Raw genomic sequence first — 15,269 nt, forward strand, 5'->3', positions numbered from 1 at the left:
GAAAAGTTTCATGATACAAAAGGACTATAAACATTGCCTTGATTATATATAATTTTCTTTTACAAAAAGAAACAAAGTACACACACATTACAAGGCGTCAGAAGCTAATGTCATATATGGACAGAAATGTGACAGGGTGGGAAATTCAGTTTTAGACATTTGATCTGGCCTCATCCAAAAGGGATGCCAGGTGAGGTCCATTGTACGCAAGGCTGTGTGGTCTGGAGACAGAGCAGGGATGAGCTCCCGCTGCACAGCAACCTCCCAGGAGGATGGATGAGGTTCCTGTCCAGGCTACATGGAAGGGAAGTCCTCATACAGTGATTTCACAGCTAGAAATGAGCAAAGGTCTTCTTTTAGCTGTGGTTAGAGTTGAGTTTAGCCTTTATCTCCATCATTAGGATAAAGATGATGTGTGTGGAAAAAGTCAGCAGATTGTAAGTGTTGTGCGGGGTGTCAGGCGGGGTCTCTGCTCCCATTCCCTGCACAAGAACACAGGTGTCGTGCAGGGCGTCCTGCAGGGTCTCTGCTCCCGCTCCCCACATAAGGACGCAGGACATGGTGAGGCCAAAAAGGAACACCCATGGAGCCATAGGTAGGGGAGTCATACCACTATATTCTCGCTGGCAGCATCCTCCTCTCTGCAATCCGCTCTTGTTAGCTCAGCCACCATCTTCTTGCTAGCCCCCATTTTTCTGCTAGCGTAGCCACAGCAGTTATATTAGTGGCCAGTGGCTCACTGGTTACAGCTGACAGCCAACCAGCCACAGCTGATGGCCATGCAATCACAGTTGATGGCCATTTACTACCTGAGCCAGCACCTGTCTATGTGAGGCTGAGAGCCTGGACACTGCTTTCTGGGGCTCTGTCCCCACAGTAAGGCTCTACAAATGTAAAATACTTGAAATGTTATTTACAGAAGCTATTTTAAGTGTAAAAAGGAGAGAAGACAGCTGCTTTGGAAAACAGTTTCGTGTTTCTTCAAAATGTGAAAGATAAATTTATCACATGACCCAGCAAGCCCAGTCCTATGTGTATTCTCAAGAGAACTGAAAACATGTCCACACAAAAACTGGTCCACCATGTGCATAACATCATTATTCATAAAATGTTCCCAAAGGGGAAACAACCAAAATGTCCACGACTGATGAATATTTTTTAAAACAAAAAGGGAGAAAGCACTGACACAGGCTACAACAGGGATGAACTTTGAAAATATTTTTCAGAGTGAAAGAAGACAGTCAGTGAAGGTCCCATTGTGATTCCATTTTTGTGAAATGTCCATACTGGGCAAATCCAGAAACACAGAAAGCAGATAAGTGGTTGCCAGTGTCAAAGGATATGGGTTTCCTTGGCGGGTAATAAAAATGTTCTAAAATTAGATTTTAGTGCTGGTTGTACAACTCTGTGAATGTACTAAAAACCCCTGAGTTGTACACCTGAAGGGGGTATATTTTATGGTGTGTGAATTATATCCCAATAAAACTGTCATTTAAAAAGGGGGTGGAGGAGAACAGGGGAAGGAGAATTTGGCCCAAAATGATTTCATCTCATCATTCCACCCCTCTATTCCCACCCCCACCACCACCAGGGTCCTGAGGTCTTCTGTCCAACTCAGGATGATGTGTGCTTTGTTTTGTTTTGTTTTGTTTTGTTTTGTCTTCATTGAAAAAAATGCCACATCCAAAGCAGAACCAATAAGCCAAGAATTGCCATTTGACTCCCCCACCCCTTCGCTGGTTACCCTGGACGAGGCTGTCCTGAAGTGGTGCCACTGAGAGCTCAGCCCCCCAGCTGGATAGGCCTCCTCTTCTCAAGTTGCGCCTCCTAACCAGCAGTGAGCGCATTCACTGGTGATTTGTATTAATCACCAAGTCTAACTTCAAACTGCCACAAGTATAACCCCATAAGTCTTCACCACAAATACAAGCACAACTCCGGCGCCCTCTGCTGTGGTGAGACTGAGCGCTTCCCAGGCCAGCTGCCTTTTACTCATCTTGTGCTTTCTCTCCCATCCTCCTCTTGTTTTCCAGTGGCTGCGTCAACTCCCAACTCCACTGCTGGTGCAGCCATGAACTCTTTGACCTCTCTGGGGACTCTGCAAGGACTGGCAGGAGCCACTGTTGGACTGAACAATATTAATGCACTAGCAGGTACCATAAACAGTGAGTACTTGCTGCTCTGGTGGACAGCCTTCCCCCAAATTCTCCACAGGAAATGGTCAGCCGGAAGTGACCTAAAAGGGATCCGTAATGGGAGAACTAAACTTGGGATGGAGGAGCGCATGCTTTAATAGGCAGACGCTGTCTAGGTTCACTTTGTCTAAAAAAAAAAAAAAAAAAAAAAAAAACCCTCCCACCCCATTTTTTCTAATATGTGGTATGTGCAGCTCCATCCAGAGATTTCTGTGGTTGGCAGTTTTGCAGGTTTTGAGGGGTCCGGTTTGGTTTTGTATTTGTGCTGTCCTGAGACAATGTTAATAAGAGAAAACTTGACAGACAGGATATCAGGACGTCTGGGTCCGGCTCTGAACCTGCCAGCAGTTACCTGCAGAGTCTTAGGCAAATCACTCCCAGCTCTGAGTTGCAGAGGCCCATTTGAAAATTGGAAGTTCTGGATTCGATGGTCTTAAAACGTTCTTAAAAGTGCCCTGTAGCTCTAAACTGCAGTCATGACAGTGATTCATGTAGGGGGCGCAGTGAGGCCTTGGAAAGAAGGGAATTCAGCTGAGCAGAGAGGAGGTCTGGAGTCTTACTTCCCACCCATAGGCATGGGTCAGTCTAAGCAGTGCGGCCCCAAAGGGGCGTCGCATACAGAATTAACTTAGTTCTGAAACCTAGGGACTCACCGAAGGACTGTAGGTTCTATCCTACATCGCTTACCCACTTCTGGCACGTAGATCTCTGGGGAGAATTAGTATCCAGCCAGGAGACAAGTATACTGTAGGCTCATGCTTGGCAGTGGCTCCTGAGTGGGTGGGGGAAGGGAGGCGTGGGGGGGGCAGTCCTCAGCCCAGAGGGGCACCTTATTTGCCTTTCCCTCAGTTTGGTCCCCCTTGGATGCCTGAAAGTAGCCAAGCCCCACAGGTCCATGACAGCCTAAAGAGATTCTGATTTGGGGGTTCAACTACATACCATGCAGCCCAAGCAACCCAACACTGCCCATTTTAAGCATTAAAAAGGGACCTTGGCAAGCTGCCCTGTTTTAAGCCATGATTCAATAAGTGAACTGCTTTTAAAGGGTGATCAGGCAATACAATTTTCTTAAAAAGGCAAAAAACAAAAAAAAAATCCCAGTAATCCTATACTTTAAAAGCTTAAAAAGAATAGCTTGCAATTTATTTGGTAAAAAAGAACCTAGAACTCATCCAAATGAAGACTAACTTTTATAATCCTGATAAGAAAACAAATCTTATAGAGGTAGGAAATTTTCAGGTTTTATTAAATCCTTTTATTCAGATGTTCTGGAGAAAACAAATAAAAACTTAGACTAGTTTTACTTGAACAGAGGCCAAAAAAAAGGAAAGAAAAGAAAAACATGCTTCCTTCCAGCTATGAGGGCTCTTGATTAGCAAATAGTACATGAAGTGGTAACCCTAGGACAGCAGAATATTTTATTCCAGTAAAACTGCCTCCAGCTCCCCCTTCCCAGCAGCCCAGGAGCCTTCACTGCCGTGACCCGTTTCTGACCTTGTTCTGCAGACGCTCCAGCCCACTTGCCCTCCGTTGCAGGTGTGTGTGTTTGCACACAGCCCTTCATGCCGCTTCTCTTGCCCCAGGACCTAGTTCCCCTAAAACAAGGACTCTGATTTGATCGCCTGCCTGTCCTTGGTCTGCAAAGTACCAGGCCAGTGGGAGTGGCTGTCCTCCTCAGCACGCGCTCATGACTGCTGTGTGGTCTTGTCCTCTCGTCTGTGCATCCCGCTCTCGCCATCCTGTTCTGTTGTACTCTGCGGGGCTTTTCCATTGTTCTGAGGGGCTCAAGAGGGTTTTGGTTGAATGGCAGGAAAACCATGACTACTTCTTGTGTGGGGTCTGTGTTATACAAATTTTGCTTCTGGCAAGGACAACAGGCATACGTTGTTTGGTTTTTTAAATTCTTTGCCATTGGGTTAAGAGATGTATGTATGGTTCATGGGAAATTAAGCACATTTCCAGTGTCAAGTTACCCCTACCAACCAGAAAGTACAAGGAGGAACCTAGGGAATGTTTAACTAAACCAAAAAGTCATGCCCAAATACAAACCTGTTCTTTCTGATTTGGTGAATATTACTAGCGCAGGGTTATTGAACGATCCCAGCAATGGCTCGGAGCTAGTATTTACTTCTTGTCTCAAACACCAAGGAATAACCTTTTAATAGAGTGCCCTCTTTCAGACCATTCTCCCTCAACAGATGTGCTGCCACTTGCCCTACCAGCTAATTCTCAAAGCAGGCAGTCAAGAGACGCTGACCTGGACAGAGGCAGCTTCTGAAACAGTTGGCCTCAGCTTCCATCTCATTGCCGTTTCTTATCCCACTCCACCCAGAAACCATTACGAGCTTCCAGAAGAAGCGTTTTCTGATTTTTTTAATAGAGCCAACTCTTTTCCATGGACAAAGGAGCCAGGAAGAAAGTGGATAGATGGAATCTAATTTATTCCCGAAGTAGCTTAGTGTAAATTTTACCTTCTTCCCTGCCAGATGGCCCCTCACTGCCCCCCAAAATAAAGTTTTGGTTCGTAGACATGTAGCTATATTGAACTGAATTTAACCTTCTTTTTCTTCCTTTACACATTCATGAATGGAGGGGCTAAAAAAAAAATAAAATAAAAAAAAACAGGATCCTAAAGCTAAAAGCAGAAATGGGCCAGATGAGAAGGAGGTGGGTGATTCACTCTCAGAGCTTTGAGTCATGGATCATTTGAGGGTCCTCCAGGCGTGTTTTGCATATTATGTCTGTCTGAACTGAGATTAAGAAAATATTTTTTGCAGATATGTCACCGAGAGTCTGTATCTGATTTTGTGTTTAAATGTATTTTTCCTTGTTTAAATGGCACAATTCTTCCAAATGGCTTACCCATACAGTGCTTAAAATTATGATGGTCTGAGTATAACCAGCCACAAATGCCTGGTGAATAGTGCTTATGGAAATATTTCCTGTAAAGGAGAGAAAAGAGAAGATGCACTGGGCATATTATTGTGGTTTGTCACCCTTTATTTGCACTGTGAAATGACTGCTTTAATCTGCATTGTTGGACTCTATAAAGACACACGTAGTTGGATCGAAACATAAGCGCACACAACCTCACACTTGTGACCAGATGTCACAAGTACAAATGCCACTAATTGTACATATTCATATTCACCTACCCTGGTTCTAGACACTTGATACTTAAGTTCTCATTAGCAGCTTGCAGCTTAGAAGGATATACTTCATCTGCACAGGGCAACTTATCCCAGTGACTAGATGACAGAAGGGTGAGACTATATGAACACTTTCCTCGCTTCTGCTCTTTATTCCGTACGACGCCTGGCAGAGTGGCTTGCGCAGTGCTGTGGTTTGCTGACAGGGCTCTGCCTCCAGCTCCCCGCTGCAGTGCCCCCTTCACAGCGGCCACAGGTGTTCACGCTCTTGTACGTGGGTTGGTCCTTCTGTGTCATTGGCACAGATTTACTCAGGACTCTCATAGCTCCTCGGGTCTCCCTCAGTTGGAGAAAAATTAAGTTTAAAGCACTTAGTAGGAAAGATACACATTGGTAGACCATTTGCGAAGACCTTCCCTTGGCGAGGTTTGGCACACCTGTCATTTGGTCCCAGCCCTCCTCATCCAAGTAGCTTTCAGGGGAACTAGATTAAATGTGACGAAATGATCAATCCATTTGGCCTTTTCAAAGAAAAGCCCTATTCTTTTAAGGGGAAACATTTTATTCAGCTTAACCTTCAAGCCCCTGTTTCTGTGGTCCAAAGTTTTTAGATGTAACCAGATACCACCAGCAATTGACAAGAGTTATCTTTTATATAATGATTATTTAATACAGAATAACGTTAGGTAATTCCCAGGAGTAACTCTCAGAGGTTGAAATCTTCCTTTGATGGTCCTTCAAATTCTGCCAGGTAACCAATGGCCTATTCTGCCGTGGCTGTTGGCAAACACACACACCAGAATTTCCAGGAGAGTTTTGATCTGATATATTCTCTTATAAATGCACTTGTACTTGGTAGGCTTTTCGTCCTTATTTTTTGTTCACAAGAGTGGTTAGACGGGGGAGGAGAGCCCTGGGCTCTTTGGCATCAGTGCCCCTTTCCTCAGTGCCTCCTCTGCCAGCCCCCTCCCCATCCCAGGCAGGTAAGGCCACCCGTGACCATCTCCCACACACGTGGACTCAGCGGAGCAGGCAGAACCTTCAGAAAGCAGGTTTGCCCTGAGGTGTAGGCCAAAGCCTCGCTAAGCCGTGTGGAATGTGGGCAGGAGTGAGGGTGTAGGACTATCACTGCTGGAGCTGTAAGCCACCCAGGACTAGTCCTGGAGCATCATCCAGTCTTTCAGGAACATGACGTTCACTCGTGTTTCATGAGAACAACACAACACATGGCAAAAAGGGGGAAAGAGAAGATAATTCACGTGACAAGGGAGTCGGGCACCAGTGGCTATGGCCGTGGCACAGTGACTGTGTGGCAGCCCTCGGCGAAGCCGGACCATGGAAGCTGCAAGCACAGGAAGGTAGCCCTGGCGTCTCACAGGCAGGGCCCCGAGCACACAGCGCAGGCCAGCGATGCTGTGCTGTCAGCCATCCCACTGATGGCAGGGAATTCGGACACCTTTGTAGTGGCGCTTCCGTGTCCGGCCCAGGTCTGTGAGGCCGCTGTGCCCACGTAGCTCTGCAGGCTGCCGTGCACACCTGGAGAGTGGCACGTCACTGCTCACTTTCCTCCTAGAATTTCTTCCCACGCAGGAACCATCTTTTCAGAGGGCTGAGCCACAACGTGACCCTAGCACCTATTAACAGCCTGACAAAAAAAAGCAACACTTGTCAACTGTGCCCCACTCTTCCTGAGTTATTTTACACCCTCCTCTCACCTCTCTCAGAAAAGACACACTGGTGTTTCTTTGCACTCATACAAGTACTGGGAGGTGAGGATGAAATGAGACCGAGAGGAAAAGAGCAGTTGCTCCCCATCTCCTCAGTAGCCGTAACAATAACGGGTGGGGGGAAGAGTCAGACAGGTAAATGGGATTGGTTGGCGTCTGAAGGATCGTTTAATTAGGACAAGCTATGTCTAAGCTCCCCACAGCACTTATTTGCATAACAGAAAACAGTTACGAAGTGAGAGGGGAGAGACTCCTTCCTGATACACTTAGAGCAGAGCCAGCAGAACCCCTGCTGGCCAGCACCTCCATCTGTGGGGTACCACTACCCAGGACCCAGCTCTGTCTCCTCGAGCCCCCCAGGAAGGCCGCCAGGCCTGCGGCACTGGGAGACCCGTCTCCTGGGGCATGACGGTCTGACTCCGAGCTTGTGTGGAGTCCTTTCAATGCAAGAGCCGAAGTCGTCCAGATGCCAGAGGCACATCTTTCCTGAGGACAGCCAGGAGAAACGGCAGTGGGGTGTGGAGGTGACTCTGGCACAGGACCCCTCCCTCCAGGGACTTTGGGCCTCCTTACCTTAGTTGTCTGTTCTCACTGCACTTCCTGCCCCTCGTTCCCCGTCAGTCATCTTGGCTATGGCACCAGCCCTGATCAATAACCCTAATCCCCTCAAAATTTTCATTAGTGTTTTCAGTTAAGTTCTCCCCAGAAACAGATCTTTTTTAGAAACACGTTTTAATCATAGACGGAACCAAAGGCAATTATGATGTCACCTCTTCCATTTCCTGAGTTCCTATGGAAGTTAACACTCTATAAAGCCTTGCTTGTTTTGACTCAGGACTCAGGGAAAATATGACACACTCAGCAACCATAATAGAGCCAAAAAGCAGCCAGGATACAAGGAAAAAAAGCAAAAAAGTGTGCTGGCCAGCATCCACTTCACATGCGTGAAGAGCAAAGATCCAGCTTGCAGCCCCAGGTGTCACTTCAGGTGACTGAAAGGCATGACACGGAGCTCCGCCACTGGCGGAAGCCCGTTACATGGGCACTGATTTGCAGTCGTGTGCCTGCCTGCCTGCCTGTCTGTCTGTCTAGCCCAGCATACTGCATAAGCGACTTCAGTTCTCTGCAGCTGAGGGAAGGGTCCAGGCTTTTCCCTGTGCCTTAAATTTTCAGCAGCGAGGCTGTTCCTGAGCTTCTGTCCTGAGAACGTTCGTCCGCTCAGGAAAGCCCGTTAGTGGAACTGCCCATCCACTGGGTTATGGAGAACAGAGCTGGTCTTCTCTGCCATTTCCCCATCAGACAGCTGACAGGAGAAAAGCTGTATTTTATCCTTCCCTCCTGAACCCCTCGAGCCATCCCTTGACTCCTCAGAATGCCCAGTAAATGGATTTGAGTGCACGGCTGTTCCCGGCCTCATCTCGTCATGTGCCCACCTGCTTCCAAGCTCTAAGAAGCAGGAGGGTTTGTCTCCAAAGCACCACAGTACTTGCCAGTAGCACCTGCATGGGAGGGGGTTGAGCTGTGTGAGTGCAGCGTGTGGGTGACGTCTGACCGCCGGTGGGGAGCAGGGGGCCGGCGCTGGGGACGTGGGGGTGCTGCTGCTGTCGTCTGTGCCGTTGCCATTACCGTGGCTGAGTCACAGTTTCATTTTTCCTCCATGTCGGCTTTGTTGGCGCTGGCTGCATGCACTTGCTGTGTTGTACTGTGTCAGATGACTCTCTAACTTCCTTTGGAAAGCACTAATGAAAAGTGCTGTTTCTCTTCTCTATTGTTGGGTTTTTTGTAAAGTTGCTCAAATGCTCTCAGGTATGGCGGCTCTGAATGGAGGACTTGGCGCCACGGGCTTGACGAATGGCACGGCAGGCACCATGGACGCCCTCAGCCAGGCCTACTCAGGGATCCAGCAGTACGCGGCGGCCGCACTGCCCACGCTGTACAGCCAGAGCCTGCTGCAGCAGCAGAGCGCCGCGGGCAGCCAGAAGGAAGGTACGTGCCACCTCGGCCCGGGCGCGGCCTGGCCGCCGGCGGGCAACGCGCGCCCTGACTGCACGTTTGCAAAGAAACTGCACCGAGCCAGGATCACAGAGGCAGCAACTGTATTATTTCTGCTACCCGACAGGTTTTATGAAACCTGACAAGCCTAAACCATTTGTTTAGTCTTCTTTCCAGTTCAGACTTATATTTCTTTCATCTTTTAATTTTTCACCTACCTCTTAAGAGGGAATTCTCACCCACTGTGTGTTTATATGCAATTACTTAGTAGTTGCTGCCGTCAAAAAATTGCCAGGAACCCGTCCCACGTCAGCATTGCCTCCCCTCACTCCTAAACTCATCAGGGGGTCGACCCAGTCCTCTGTCCTCTGGGCTGACGCTCTCTCTGCAGGCCCCAGGCCTCTCAGAGCCCACACAGCTGAGGCTATAGCTGGCCTCTTACCGTGTTTCCCCAAAAATAAGACCTAACCGGGAAAGAAGCCCTAGCATGATTTTTCAGGATGACATCCCTGAACGTAAGCCCTAATGACTCTTTTGGAGCAAAAATTAATATGAGATCCGGTCTTATTTTAGGGGAAACACGGTAGTAGGTGATGCTTTCCACGTTAATGATAAAATCCACCATGAGGATTGACTTGGTCTTTAATTGGGGGTCTTCTGGGGAAGGAAATAAGAGATTGATCGCCTTGCTTCTCTGCCAATAAAGCAAAAGAAACGTCAGCAAGTTAATGCTACGAATAAATTAAAGCTAATTATAAAAGAGTTAATAAGCTATCCAAGTAGGAAGAGCTTGTCTTTTTCTTCCCGTTGGTTTCTTCTTCCTTAACTGAAGTTGCTTTGAAGCGAAATCTGCAACGTGGTATTATTCTCTGACTTGTTTAGAATCTGGGCAAAGCAGTTAGAACAGGAGGTACTGCCTGAGAAGTTTTAAATTTCTTTCCCTTCCGCTTTTCCCTCATCCCTAGTTCCAAACTGGTTTTTCCTGAACATTGTGACCTTAAACATGGTATTCTATAAAGAAATAGTTTTCCTTTGTGAAGTTGTGGATTTTAAAGGGGACACAGCTTTAAAGATACTCACATGTAACAAACGTTTTTCCTGTTTATAAGTAACAACATTAAAAATGAAAGATATGTGACAATCTAAGTTATTTTTCAGTATTTCAACTTTCTCTTTACTCTTGTTCATGACTGATTTTTTTTCTCTTGGTTATGGTAGATCTTGTAACACAGGCACAATTGTCCGGACAACTGTGTTTCCCCAGGCGTGTGGAGATGCTGTCATAAATACACCACTTCCCAAAGAAAAGCCTGTTTTGGGGTCCCTTTGTCGGGTGTCTGACTACCATGGTGACAAATTAGGGCTGTAGGATGGTCTCGTAAGATATTAAAATCCTCAGAAGAGACCCTAAAAGCCAGCTCCCTTGTATGTGCTTTAGAAAATCTTGGTCATCTCTCCATTACCCACCAGTGCTTTACAGCAAACTGCAGAGCCTGTGTCGCTGAGAAAACATCACCGTGACTCAAAATTCAGTGATTTAAGGATAAAGTCTGGGCCCTGAAACAACATTTATCTCAGTTCCTTCACCCCAGCCCACTGCCATAAAGTTAGTCCATGCCTTGAGTTTCTGGAATGGCCTGAGCAGTAATTAACCCTCGGGTATTCACGAGAAATAGTTTGAAATGATGGCTGCCAGCTCCGGATTGTATCTATTTAGGTCTGCAGGCTACCAGTAGCATGCTGTAGGGGTTTTGATTTGTTGTGGTGTTTTTTTGGTTCAGTTATTTTCAGTCATTTCTCACCTTCTCATATCTCTCTTCTGATCATGTTCTTCTCACCCAGTTAACATGAGCTCAAGAAATTTAAACCACCTTAACGTTAGTTTAACTAAACATAATGTAAAAGGCAAGTTACACTGGGAAAGAAGGAACATCCCATAATGAATCTAAAGAGATTTCTAGATCTATTTTCTACCACATAGTTCTGTCCTTTAGTCAAGACAATTGAAAGTCAACTTGATCTGCTTGGTCAGGTACCCTGGTTTATGTTTTCCCACAAGAACACAAGCCAGTCTGGCAGCTGGTTTGAATACATTCCCCAGCTAAATCTTCTGAAGCGTTATGGCTTCTCTATAGATCCAAATCCAGGAAAGCTGACCACCTTTGCTGCCATTCCTAAGTATCCTCTGACCTCTTTTACACCTTCCGTCTTCCCACATCTGCAGGAGGCAAGTCACGCACACAAGCGGGTAGAGACCTGGGCACCAGCAAGAAGCTGGTGGGCACTGGCGTCTGATACAAACGCCCCCAGTGCTTTCTGCTACATCACATGCCCTGTGAGAAACACAAAATAGGAACAGCAGCTGCCAGCCAGCTGCATGCAGCCAGCAACATAACACAGAGAACTCTAACAAGTTAAAATAACATGTACTGGGAGAAATGGGAGGAATGTGTGATTTGTCAGCCGGTTTTTACTACAGGGAGAGTTGAGGCGAGGTGGAACCCTCAAAACAATTTGTTTTTGTTTATTCACCCTTGACCCCGATGGCAGCAGCTGCCTTCATCGCATATAAGAGAGGTGCTCCCTGTCAAGTCTGTGTCTCATTTTAGTGTTAACAGTGTTAGCGGTTTGGAAAATCAAACCCTTTCTTGGTGATAGGAAAAATGGGGGTTCAACAGTAGGACCTGGTGACATTTTTCCTGGCAAAATGATGACTAAGAGGACAAAGCCTCCTTGGGTTTCCCTGTCTTCATGTCGTCTAGGACGCCTGTCGCCAGGGGTACGTTCAGAATGTACAGCCATCTAGAGCCTGCGGTCAGCTGTCATAGTGCCTCAAAATGGCACTTTCTCCCAGGCTGCAGGAGGTGAGATGACCTCACACTTCACACTGGGTCCCATTCATCCTCATTTATGTATTTGGCTCTTTTCCTTGGAAGGGATATTCAATCGGGGCAGTACCACACTTGCCCAGCATCCACATTGCAAAGGGTGAGTGTGCCATAGTACGCTCAGAACACCCATTTCCAGTGCTAGGATTTTGTGGCTATTCACATCTAGTTTTCACTTTTTCAGAGTGTTGTTTTGTTTTGTTTTTCAAATAAAACCAGGAGACATTTGGGGACCAAAGCCTGCAATTGTGTCCCTTTAAATGCAGACTGCCTCCTTCCTTTGCACTGGAATGTGGATAAGTCCATGGGAATTATAAGCAATATAGAAAGTTGGAGAGGCCATGTTGACAAAGGAAGAAATGCTTGGTCTGTAGCTTCAGAAATCTGTCTCAAGTCTTCTTTGTGAAAAGTCCCATTCATTAGAACACTTAATTTTTTTTTTGTAGGAAGAAACTTGGTTTGACTTTTCTCTGAAAAATGTTTGTTCCTTTTATTTGTACACAGTTCTTTTTACCATACTTTTATTTTTCTTGGATGCAGACACAGGGATTCCCACCCACTCACTGACCCACCCACTGCAGCCTGTGCCCTGGGCCTTCCCCACGGGGCTGCCAGGTCCTGGCTCCTCTCCTGTTAAGGTTCCAGGACCCAGCTGCAGAGGTTACGTCCCCAGTTGTCCGAGCTCCAGGACACCTTGCCCAGAACACAGGACATCCTAAAGGCATCCTGCCCTGGGGCCTCCCCAGAACCATCTGGGAAAGGATGTGTCACCACCCCTAGCAGCCTCGGACCTGAACAGCTTGCTTGCCTGTTGTCTATTAGAACATGACTGCCTTCCATCAGGTCACTTGCGTTCTGTCCTTTCTCCTTTTTGCTTCTTTTAACCTTTGGGTAGTTTTTGTACCGGCGGCTAGAGAGGAGGGAGAAAGAGATGGAGAGGCACTTGAGAGAGCTTACTTTTCCAACCAGGCTAGTTAAGGTCTTCCTCACTCTGTCCTTGTTTCTTATATGTCTGGAAAGTGATGGGTAAGAGTGAATTGCCTGGCTTAGCCTGCTCTTTGACCAGCTGCTGCAGCTCATGAGTTCATTTTCAAGGCTAACCCCCAGTGGTGTAGTTGCTACCACAGTTGGGAAACACTAGCTACCTGTTTTTCCCTGCTTTGACTCATTGCCAGTCATTTCTAATAAACACGATTATTAGACTGTGTGTTAAGAGATTTGGCAAATCAAAACTGGATGGATAATTAGGTAAATGATTAAGAAACCCAAGCAGCATTACTGCTCTATCCATTATTCTAAATTGCTACACTTTGCTAGTGCACAGGACAGTATATACGTACTGCACCGCCACCCAGGCCAAACCCACAGCTGCACTGTCCTCCCCCACATGACCCCATCACTGCCACCTTCACCCCCACGGAGTGGAGACTGAAGACATGTGCGTGCATGCAGTAAGCACGTGACACACACATCAGTGCAAGGGAGCCATTTGTAACAAGTGCCTCATAGGAAACGATGGGAATTTAAAGGATGTTTGCTTTCCTGGAAGACACATAATCACTTGACATTGTATCTGTCTACTTTGTCCCCTTGTAGTGTGAGGGAAAGGCAGGGACATGGCCTCCCTGTTGTTACAGCATTCCTGAGAAGAGGCTGTGGGAACTCAGCAGCGAAGAATACCTTACTCTGATTTCTTTTTCCTCTTTAGGTCCAGAGGGTGCAAACCTCTTTATTTACCACCTTCCACAGGAGTTTGGAGACCAGGACATTCTGCAGATGTTCATGCCTTTTGGAAATGTTATCTCTGCTAAAGTCTTCATTGACAAACAGACCAATCTGAGCAAGTGCTTTGGTATGCAAAAGAAACAGCCAGCACGTTACAGCGCACCCCGAGTGCCGAGTCACGAGTCCCGAGTCACGGGCGGGAAGGTGTAATGGCAAATACTTTACAAGTCAGGAGAGGGACAGCCCTGTGTGGTGGTGGTTCCATAAGCAGACTGGGCAAAGTCGTTTCACGAAAACATGAGGAAGGGGATGTATGAGAAGGAAGGATCTGGGAAGTTAAAGCCAACGTTAGGTAACGTTCTGCACTGCACCACGGACGCGTCTCGCCGCGTGTATCCACTAGTGGCTCATTGTAGAGCAACAGCACTCAGTGTCTCTGAGCCTCATAGACTGAACCACAAACCACCCGAGGGGGAGAGTTTACGGGCGGTATGTAGTTGAGGCCGCGCCGGCCCAGAAAGGCGCTGCAGCCACTCTGCCACTAATCCCTCCCCGCGCCAGGGAGGCTGAGACTCCGCCCGCTGTGGGCGGGGCGGGGCGGGGCCTACGGCTCAGCCTCCTGATAGGCGGCTGCGCGTGCCTTCTGGGAGGGGTGTGGTCAGCTGCCCCCCACACTGCAGCTCCAAGGGCAGGCGCGCACACGGGTGGACGCGTCGCCTGGTCACATGAGGCGCTGGGTTCAGGAGCCAGGACCTGCCTGACTGGACGTAGCAGGTGTGCCGAGCACACTGGGGCGCCCCGCCCTCCGTGGCCCCCAAGGCCGTCCCTGCCCTTCGTAAGCAGCCGGACCCTGCCTCCGAGGTGGGCGCTTTGTGCCCGAGAGAGGAAGGCAAGCTCCCAGCACGCACTGCTGTATTACAGCAGGGGAAGGGCACTCATTACTTCCACTGCTTGTATTTTTCAAACCCTTTTAGTCCCCAGAGTAGTTTAGAGGCCAGAATGTTCAGAGTATATATAACTCACTTGACAAGTTCTGGCCCAGGTTGAGAAAGAACATTTGCTTGAGTCACTCCTCCAATTTACTAATTCACGTTGGTAAAAGGTACAAACAGTAGCATAAAACAAAATAGAGTAGATAAGGGCCAGAGAAAATACACATAGAACCGTGCGGTATGAAACACCAGAGGCAGGAGTGGTTCTCACCAGCCAAAAACGCAGTGTGTGGCTGAGGGTGATGGGCAACCAGAATGTTTTGGCTTCTAAAACTCCATTATCATGGCGTCTCTCTAACTTGTGAGCTACGGCCCAGGAAGGTCTGAAACTTCTGTGGTTGTGGAATTAGTACCCTTTAAGTCACTGTTTTTCCCGAGTGGAAAGGCTGTCAGCTTGAGCCCATTACACTGTTGCTGCTGCTGTAGCAAATGTGTCAGCCCTCTTGGAATGGTTCACAGAGCGAAATGGAAGTTGTTTTATGGGGTGGGGTGTGTTTCACTGAGCTTGCCCTTGGGAGCATCCCTGCACAAGTTTTGAGCCAGACTTTTATATTCCTCCTAGCCAATGCCCTGGGCTTATCTGGAGGTTGGAAAGGATTGA

General features: G+C 47.5%; 1 protein-coding gene across 21 annotated transcripts in view; it reads left to right on the top strand.

Annotated features, from left to right (window-relative positions):
- CELF2 (CUGBP Elav-like family member 2) overlaps positions 1–15,269 on the top strand; it is a 790,463-nt gene that overhangs the window by 765,765 nt on the left and 9,429 nt on the right. For 12 of the 21 annotated variants that reach the window (XM_019738197.3, XM_019738187.3, XM_074325004.2 and 9 more), the window contains 3 exons: positions 2,034–2,153; positions 8,860–9,057; positions 13,660–13,803. In XM_019738197.3, coding sequence (XP_019593756.1) covers positions 2,034–2,153; positions 8,860–9,057; positions 13,660–13,803 — 462 coding nt within the window. Of the gene's footprint in view, positions 1–2,033; positions 2,166–8,859; positions 9,058–13,659; positions 13,804–15,269 lie in introns of all 21 variants that reach the window. The other 9 variants (XM_019738201.3, XM_019738190.3, XM_019738196.3 and 6 more) reach the window with 4 other exon arrangements.

The sequence above is a fragment of the Rhinolophus sinicus genome, chromosome 1 (genome assembly GCF_057876585.1).
Source record: "Rhinolophus sinicus isolate RSI-liver-muscle chromosome 1, RSI-T2T, whole genome shotgun sequence".
Lineage (NCBI taxonomy): Eukaryota > Metazoa > Chordata > Mammalia > Chiroptera > Rhinolophidae > Rhinolophus > Rhinolophus sinicus.